Below are 9,794 nucleotides of genomic sequence, written 5' to 3'. Positions count from 1 at the left end.
CCAAATTCCAAAGTCACTAAAATATCAGCACATTACACCCTTGAATCTATATATTTGTTTCACTATACTGGAATACTAAACATGACGTCAAATAAAGATGAAATTCCGAGATTCAATATATATATATATATATATATATATATATATATATATATATATATATATATATATATATATATTTCAAATCCAACATTTCACAGAACTACACAGTTTGTAAAAGGGTTGCATGTAGTTTCTTTTAATGTTAAAAAATCCTACAATAATTTAAAGCACTAGAATTTGAACCGACTCGTTATTAATCCTTACCCTGAACGTATTATGTTTGATAAACTACTTATCTGTGCACATGGACTGCCTCGTGGATCTGTGAGTGTCGTATGCTATTATTTCCACTAGGGGGCAGCAGTTTGCCACTGTATTGTGATTATAACTTTTCTTCGAAACTGTCTAATACACTCTCTGCTGAATTCAGTCATTTGGATTTTGTAATGACTGGTTCATTCTTGTTTCCAGTATAGATGTGAAAATAATCACACCAAAAAGAAGAGTTGGGCATTTAATAGTCAAGTGTACAGAAATGTTTCTGATGGAGATACATAAAAAAATCTTATCTCCAAAGTCCCATATTAAACCAGCACAAGACATCATACTTGATTACCATTTCAAATTAAGCATTTTTTACACTCAGGTTTTGTGACATTTGTTTGACATTTCAGTGTCTCTTACAATATGTTCTTTACACTATGCTAAAAGATCAGCCAGTGAGACAACTAACAATCCTACAATTTCTCCTTTCCTGCACACATAATGTATGCACTTTGCCAATACTCTTACTATCATTGGTCTTCTCCATATAAAATAACAGTGGTGTCATTTGTCACAAAAATGCACAAAAATGTGGGCTTTTCCATTAATGATGAATCATAAAGCCTTAAATAAAATATACTCCTACACAGCAGTGGTTTTCAAACTTTTTGAGACACAACCCCAAAGATAAGATGCATTGGTGTTCACGATCCCCACCCCAACGTGACAACTTAGTGATTAATTGTGTCATTTATCTAATGGGTCAGCTTGCAGCCATTCTCTAAATTTAAGGCTGGAAAACTGTTAGAATCTTCATGAATAAGGAGGATAAAGTGGTTTTTGGTGGTTCACCACTGGAACAAGGCACCTACAAGCCCCAAATCAGCTTCTTTCGTAAAGATAATGTCAAATTCGGATTTTTAATATGGCAGGTCTACTGACTTTGTTGTTTATGCATAATTTTGTTAGAAAAAAATAATGTGTTAATTTTCAAAGATTTATTTCTTTCATTGATAGTGTAATTTTGACAGCCCTGGTAAAAAAAAATAAAAATAAAAATTCTAAATTCATGACAAATTTAGGCTATACATTTCTTAAAATGATTTGGTGACCCCCTAAAACTATCTCATGACCCCTATGGGGGTCCCGACTCCCAGTTTGAAAATCACTGCACTACAGCATTATAAAGATATAAGCTTAACTATTTTATTTATTTATATATATATATATATATATACACACATATATATACACATATACATATATATACACACATATATATATATATATATATATAAGGAATCCTCTCTTCCAATCTATCATTTTCTGTAAAAGATACTGTTGTCACAATTGTGTTCAAGGTGCATTCTTGTCCTTTTAAGATTATTTGAATAAAGCAATAGCACAGCCAAGTCAATGATGGTGGCAGTTTGTTTTGATGGGGTTTGATTAAGTCATTCAAAAAAGAAAAAAAGAGAGAGGGAGGGATTTCCATATTCTGCACAAAATCTGAAGCTGGCTGAAACAGGCAAGAGGAGGCACTTTTACTTTTGATCAATCTCTCACAGACACAAATGATTGTAAGCTGTGTTACCCATACAGATTCACATAACTTCAATATAAAAAAAAATGGCATTTAATGCATTAAAGACTTATAGTTCACTTTAAATGCTACAGTTGCAGGGGAAAAAAATATAGAAATGCTCACAAATAAATAGCACAGAAAGCTGCGCTGCAGTGATACCATGAAGAGTACTGTGGAAATCTGATGATTATCCATTTTTTCAGGTGGAAAAGTGGTTTAAAAGGAAGTGCTTTGGAGTTAGGGGAAAAAGTTTCAGAAAGTGCTGAGTTCACAAAACTGTTAATTAAAAACATGAGACCTGCAATAACAATAATAAAAAAAAAACAACTTTTCCTCACAAAGGAGTGCCCACACAACAGCTGTTTGAAAAAAAAGAAAAAAATAATGCTTTAAATTTCCATTTCTGTTTTTAATATTTATGTTAAAACATTTCAACTGAAGACGTCTTCAGACTTCTCAACAGTGGTGGAGTTATGGGTCTTCGATGTCCAGGAATTCCTTTTTGGGTGGTTCGCTACCTCTGTACGAGGCACATGAATCATCACTCCTCTTGATACAAGCATAGTGTTTCGCTTGTTCTCCATTTACTTTCTTGTCAATCACCCAGTCTATCCAAAGGCACTCTGCTGGGCCGCTGATCATGCAGGGGATTGAGATGCAGCGAGTAATCTAAAGTTTCAAGACAAAGAGAAGAAAAAAAAAAAAGTTAACCAAACAATACCACTTTGAAAAGTTTTAACTTTACTACGAATTCCAACTCTTAGTACTATTCAAACCAACTTTTCTACCTTGCAATCACAGCCTGTCTCATAGCGCTGAACTAGGTTCTTCTTCTGGGTGTCACTCATGGCCTCCCACGGCTCAATGAAGTTACACAGTGTGACGTACAATGTTCCATCAGTCTCCATCTTGCCTGCAATAGGGTGGAGAAGGAGGACGAAGCAACAAGTTGATGTTAAAGTTGATAACAACACACATTAAGGACTATTATTTGTAATATTTTACAATGAATGGTTTGTAATATGACAAAAGTAGTACCTGTGATAAGGTACTCTTTCTTGCCATCAGTCTCCAGGGTCACTCCACACACTGCAGAGGAGGAAGCGGTGTAGATAGCATCGAAATCCTTAGAGGGACCTTTGAACATCTGATCATTCAAACAAAGAAAAAAAAAACCAGACTTCTGTTCAGATTTATGGTACATGATAGTTTTTAAGCGGTCATGAAATAAATAAATAAGAATTATTTGATACCTTGATCTGTTTGATGTCATATTTGACCAGTTTGATGGGATTTCCATAGATGTCATTGCCAGCATCAACTTCCTGCCCTCCAACAACTTTTGCTCTGATAACTGGAAGTAAAGTTAAAAAATAAATGAACATTGATTGTTTTTGAATACACTGCTATGTTAAAAGCCAAAGTGGATCAGTCTGTATTTGATATGAGTCTTGCCCAGATTTGGCATGCACGAGTTGGCCGCAGCAAATTGCTGTGGCTTGAATCTAAAAAGATTGCATGTGTCAGGTGCTGGGAAGACAGAAGCACATGAGTGTTTCATCAGCTGCAATCAGAGGGAGGAATGTGCGCTGCCTGGTCCCATGTTCCTGGGCCGACACAGGAGGAAGCCAGTCAGCAATCTTTGAAAAAGCTGAACTAGAAATCTCCTGCTTGCCTCCAGGCCTCTCTCTGCCCGGCTGCCGCTCTGTCTGGATAGAGGTGCTGACATGCAAATCGACTCCTTTCTTTCCCATGATGCTTCCCTACTTTTATTTGAGACTCTTGCACTCTGAAGATCCAGCTTAAAAATTCAGAGATACAGTAGAAACCTGTTCCAAGTGTAAAATGTTCAGCTGAATGGGCATCCTCATCAGTAAATAAATTTTTTTTAAAAAGCTGTTTTTTCAGTTTTTTTGTTTTCACAGGAGCACTAAACACCTATGAATTACCAGAACGATGCAAGGTTTACTGTAACTTCATAATGCTGCCAAGCTGAAAAGGTTTTACAGATTAAACTGAGATCTTAAGTGGAAGCCTAGCAACAGAGCTAATACTAACCAGATGTTCCCTCTCAAGTTACACTTCACTCTTTGCTTTCTCACAGTGGCAGCTGCTACCTGTCTTTTACCTTCACTTACCTGCTTCCTTACCCAGACTAACCTTTAGATTGGCTATTTATACAGTTATAAAGCTGCAGCAGTGCAAAGCTGTCCAATTTGATAGCAACATATTGTGTGTACAAGCGAAAGAGTGATGTTTTGCGTTCAGCAAACATGGAAACAGACAGGAGTGGCCGTCACACTGCAGATGTATTACAAACTTCAAATACAGAGAGAGGAAGGCACTTCAAAACCTGCACTGCAGTACTGTCACAGACATTCAAGCTGACAGGGAGAAGCGGTGGAATCATCAAAGCTCCGAAGGATAATCTACACCAGTCCCAGTCAAGAATTTCTAGCTTACAAATCCTTTGCGCTCTCTGATACACACCAAGGTGCTGAGAAACTCTTTAAAGTCTCTGGCTGAGCAGAGGATTAGTGGTAATCCCCTTTTGCTCAAGTTTGCAGAAAAACAGATCGCTTTTAAAGTGGGACAGGTGAAAATATGTAAAAAATAAAAGTATAAACTAACATTGCAACTTGGGGATTGTGTGAGTGAGTAAACAGAACATGGAATCTTTGAGGTCTGAGCTTCATTCAGTTTAGGTTAAGAAAAAAAATAACATAATCTCATATCTATTAACTATATATCCCAGCCATAATTAAAAAAATAGAAAACTGTAATTTAGCTATGCCAATTCCAGTGACATTCTCAGTGTTGTTGCTGATATAAACTTTATGCCTAGTTCTCCCACAATGTTATTTTTTTATTTTTTTAAAATGGAACAGGCTGACAAAGCCCTTTAAAAACCAAGTTTCACAAAACTGAAAACGAAGGGAGCCATTTAATTTTCCAGTTACTCAAATAATAAACACGCTTTGCACGAGCTACTGTGGTCAAGGGAGTGCTTTAAAAAACAAAGAGGAAACAAGGAAAAGCTTGCCATGTAATTGCAGAGCCTGTATATCCTTTCTCCTCTGAGAAACCACAAAGTGGTCAGAGTTTGAATAAGAAAGACTTAAATACAAATTGAAATGGACCCCTCAGCAGAAGCGGATAATCTTGTCAGCATCCTGACATGATGCAAGTTTGTTTGATCCAAAATTAAAAAGCGCAAGCGTGTGTTTGCTCTAAATTTGCCACTAAGGTAATTTTGTAAAAGAAGAAAAGCCCAGGCCACTAACATGATGTTTTAAACAGAAAACTTTGTAAACATTTTACATGTAGAAGAAAGTGAATCATAAAAAGAGCATAACATGACCTCATTCATGATTGTGTGATAGTATTGTCTTTGTAGATGTATTGCATGTTGGTTTCTGCAGAGCAGGAACCTGCTAAAAATGAATTTTTGCTGAGTCAGGCCTGATTGCTTTAGGCTGATTGCCTGCATAAAATAAATAAGTACATAATATTTCTCATTTCTGGATTGCACATGATGGCTAAACTGAATCTGATTCAGCAGATCACTGCAACACATTATTGCCAGTGATGCAGGAGTGTAAAGCAGCTGTTGCACATAGTCAGGCTATCTAAACAGAAGAAAAAAAACAAAACAAAAAACAAATCTGCTTTCAGTGTCAGCTCAGTTAAAACAGCCTGTGGGGCTGTGTTTATCCTGGAAATCAACATTAAGCCCATTTTGCCTTTCAAGGCCTGACATGATTCACTTTCCTTCTTTTGCAAAAGCCAGCACAGACACCCTCTAATCGCTGAAAGTACTGAAGTATAAAGCTAACATATAATGAGGACAGCATATGACTGCATAACATTCCTCTGCCTCAGCCAAGACTCAAGGGATGGATTTTATTTTAAGAGGAAAGACTTTTGCTTCTGTTTTGATAAGAAAAATGGAACTCAAAGAATAGATCTCAACCAAACCTCGTATTTTGTTTATGGTAATGGTGGGAGAAATGAGTCAGACTTCACCAGAAAAAGTCAACTACTGAGAGAAGCTTAGAAAAAACAGTAATCAGCAGAAAGCACGGTCTGCTTCCTTTTTACTTCTGTGCTCTTAGTTTTTTTTTGTTTTTTTTTTTAATAAAACCTCTTTTTTTTTTTTTACTTTATCTTTCCTGCCCAATACAAATGGTTCACCATAAGCACACTGGTTCACCTTTAAGTGACACACCAATGCAATGCTTTTACAATGTGGAAACTCTGCAGTTCTTGGTTCCTCTCCATTTAAAAGATCACATTTGGACAAACTACATAAGATATTGGAGTAATTAATTTTGCATAATTTTCTGTTGACTCTACATACCTACATCTGTGCAAAGTGTCAGGAAATCTGCAAGACAGCTGTTTAAAATTTAGCAATAACTAAATTGAGCATCCACTCAAAAAGGCACTGTCTGATAAAAATATTTTCTTTGCAGTAGCCACTGACTCTACATGTATGTGACTGCAAAAACTGGTGATTTCTTATGGATTTTCAGTTGTAGAAAAGTTGTGCAAGTTCACAAATAACTGACATCTCTGCAACACAGTAACCATGACAACTCGTGACTTGGGTAATGCACTTTTCAAAACTATTTGAGTTGGTGCTTTTAGGTAATTTTTTAAATGATGAGGTAACCCAGATCTTAAAATACAGACTGAAGATGTGAATTAAAAGCAAAGTTTTTAAGAGACAACAACATTATATAAAAAAAAGTAACAAAATGAGCAATAAAAAGGAGTAGCAACTCTCCTGCAAGACACGGCAGAGATCTCCACAGACTCTTACACTGATGAAAAAATAAATAAATAAAAAAAAAAAAAAATCAATAAATCTCTTGGCAAGAAAGACAGAACCCTTTGACTTCTTGGTTATTTGTTAGTAAAAGGGTCTATCCATGGTGCTGAAGTAGAAAGAAGAGGCGTCAGAGTCATGTTTGGACCTGACCTTACAGACTTTGAAATTAATCAGTCAGGAAGTTCAGAAGACTACCAGCCCCTTGGCTTAGTCATGGCTCTGCACAGTCTGCTTTGGGAAATAGCTCAAAAGGTGTCAAAAACAAGGCCATGTGGGCATCACTCTTTCACTTTGTGTCATTTTACCTTTTTAGCAATGCCAGCTTTAACTACTGAAAACACTGCCAAGTTTCTCCCTGTTATCAAAGACACGAGCAGATTTTCCACCACAGAAAACATCTTAAAAATATTAAGAAACTCCAAAATGTTTCCCATACTGAGGAAAAAAGCACAAAATAACATGTTGGTGAGCTAATTTATTTTCATATAATGGTTTAGAAATGTTTAAGTTATTTGCTATCTGCTACCATGCAATGCCAATGAAAATAAATAAATTAAATAAATGAAAACAAAACATTAAAATTTGGTCCATTCTCCAACAGAAGAACAAAGTTTTGTAATCCTTCCAAGTAAATTTATTCCATGGCAAAGAAAAATCTTTGAATAAGCCACCTTTTGTATAAATGCCACACACCCATGCAACTCATAAGCAAGGGGGGGAAAAAAAGATCCTGAGAAAACCTCAATTTAATAACAAGCTGGTCACTGTTGACTCTTGTTAGCTTAAGGTCTAAAAAAACGGCAAAATATTCTAGCAACTTTGAGAAGATCTAACTTAAATTGCCATGCATACAACATGTGCTTCAAAACATCCTGACCACTCAGTTAATGTTGAGGGGAGCTAGTTACTTTGCATAGCACCCCACTGAGAAATATTACAAGTATTATATAGTGTTCTTATTAAAAATTATACATAAGTAGGGCAATGAAAAAAACTAAACTACCCACTCATCTCCTGAACAGTAACGTGACAGTGAAAGTCAAACCTATAAATGGAGAGTTACAGTATTTTAGTACATGCAGCTCACATGCTGTCTATTAAGCTTCACGAGTTTCAACAGATGATTAAAAGGGAGGTGGAGAGAAAGAAAATTCCATCTCCTCCTTACAGATGTACAGGAAATAGCTAGTAGTTTTCTGGTTTCTTAGTAAAAAAAAAAAAAGCAAAAAAACACATCATCTATAGATGATAACACTCACTCAACTAAACTAAACTACAGTAGAATCTTTGTTAGTGAATCAACTTACCGACATCTGAGTTGCAAAATGCCTGCTGAGGATGTGTAGGGGAGCAGCTGCAAGCTTCTGCCATTTCTTCCACTCGCCAGAGGAACAAGACGGCCAGAGTGGCCAAACAGCTGTTCATCGTCCAGGTCATCTTTGAAAAGTTTTAGCTAAAAGAGACAGTGCGTGTGTTTGTGAGCGAGTATGTGTGCAGGAGGGAAATGAAAGAAATTGTGCAGTAGAGCAGTTTGTTATGTTATCAAAAGGGGGATCAGAAGCTTTAAATGAAAACGGCTCCGCTGTCAAAGATGCACAAGACACGAGCAACAGATCATTCCTGTAGCAGACTGCACACACTCACCCTGAAATGTGTTTTCCTCCACACTGAGAAGGAGGCGCATTTTATTGCTGCAGATGGCCCCGCCCCCACTGAGCTTAACAGAGTTTTGAGCAGCGATCCGGGGTCAGGGGCTGCCTACATTTCACATATTCCGGAGAACTTCGTCACTGAGTGTCTGACTCACCTATGATGCAAAATGAGCGACTGAATGCCCCCCCTTCCAATAAAGATTTTGTAGACTGGTGAACACCCAGACACTCACGGATCTATTCTTCCTTTTTTATGTAAGAATTGAGCCTTTTGTAAACTGAAATTGACCTATCTGAAATATCCCAAATTTCAGTAAACTACTTACAGAATATCTTTTCTTGTTACAAGGCTAAGTGTCATACTATTTAGGGAAAAATAAACGAATAAATAAATAAACTGGATCCAAATGAATGAATGAATAAACTGGATATGTGCTATATGACACACCTTAGCAAAAGAAATTGAGAACTTTATTATTATACCTTTAAAGTCACTAATGATATTTATTCCCCTTTGGCTCTGAGGGATAGCATCTCCTTATTACAACATCTTTTTTACATAAAAATCTGTAGTTGCTTTGCAAGTTTTAACATTTATGCTAAACTTAAATCATCATTTCTAATACAGATCATGCCACCTCGTACTCATCCCTCTCTGTATAGATATTCATGTCTCAGTGAGAGTTTACATGAACAGTCACTTTCAGTAAAAACTGAAACACTGAGAAAGTATGTAGGAGTAATGTTAGAGAAAATAGGAGTGACATCATGCCTTCACACCTAATGGATTCAGTCTGTCAACAATTTACTCTGTATGAACTCTCCAAAATTCCATTACTCTGTGAAAGCAGTTTTACTGTACAGTTAAATTCCTAAGCTCTTTGTCACTCATGCACAGAAGATGGCTCTTTAACAGGAAATTTTACCACCTCAGGAAGCTGAGGATCTCATGAGTTTTGGCTTTGTGGTCTTATGTGTTGATTCTGGCTTAGAGAAGACAGATCACAGGGAGGGCATAGTGTGTTAAGTGATTAGTGCTGATGAATGATAAAAAAAAAAGGACTGAAATGATAAATGGAATTAGCCGCTTCACTCCCTGACATCATATTTGGCCACTGACTGTCAGTCATGTGGACACTCTAAAAATTATTTCCACTCTTTTCCACAGTTAAGCAGTTTTTCCTGGTTTCTTTTCCACATGTCTCTTGCTAGTTGTTTGAGTAAAAACAGATAAAGAGAATGCAAGCGAAGAAGGAAAAAAGTCAAATTTGTGCCTTTTTTTCTGACAGGAAATGTATCCGTTTTTATCTTTGCCTTTAGCTGGGTTGTAAAAGTGGTGCCAGATGGAGAGAAAAAAACAATTTCAGTAGTTCGTTTATTAAGCTGGTATGTCTCGTAAGCAGAGTGCAAGTTACCA

The 9,794-nt window shown here is 36.6% G+C and overlaps 1 protein-coding gene across 1 annotated transcript; it reads right to left on the bottom strand.

The window, feature by feature from the left end:
• Window positions 1–2,279: 2,279 nt before the first annotated feature.
• Window positions 2,280–8,416, bottom strand: LOC121647911 (metalloproteinase inhibitor 2-like). Its single transcript, XM_041997729.1, has 5 exons — window positions 8,033–8,416; window positions 3,145–3,245; window positions 2,930–3,038; window positions 2,680–2,804; window positions 2,280–2,560 (listed from the first exon to the last, which is right to left on the bottom strand). The coding sequence occupies exons 1-5, from the start codon at window positions 8,160–8,162 to the stop codon at window positions 2,363–2,365; spliced, it is 663 nt and encodes a 220-aa protein (XP_041853663.1). The 5' UTR covers window positions 8,163–8,416; the 3' UTR covers window positions 2,280–2,362.
• Window positions 8,417–9,794: the final 1,378 nt, after the last annotated feature.

The sequence above is a fragment of the Melanotaenia boesemani genome, chromosome 2 (assembly GCF_017639745.1).
Source record: "Melanotaenia boesemani isolate fMelBoe1 chromosome 2, fMelBoe1.pri, whole genome shotgun sequence".
Lineage (NCBI taxonomy): Eukaryota > Metazoa > Chordata > Actinopteri > Atheriniformes > Melanotaeniidae > Melanotaenia > Melanotaenia boesemani.
Note: the sequence above shows the minus strand (reverse complement) of the source record. Positions and strands in the feature narration are given on the sequence as shown.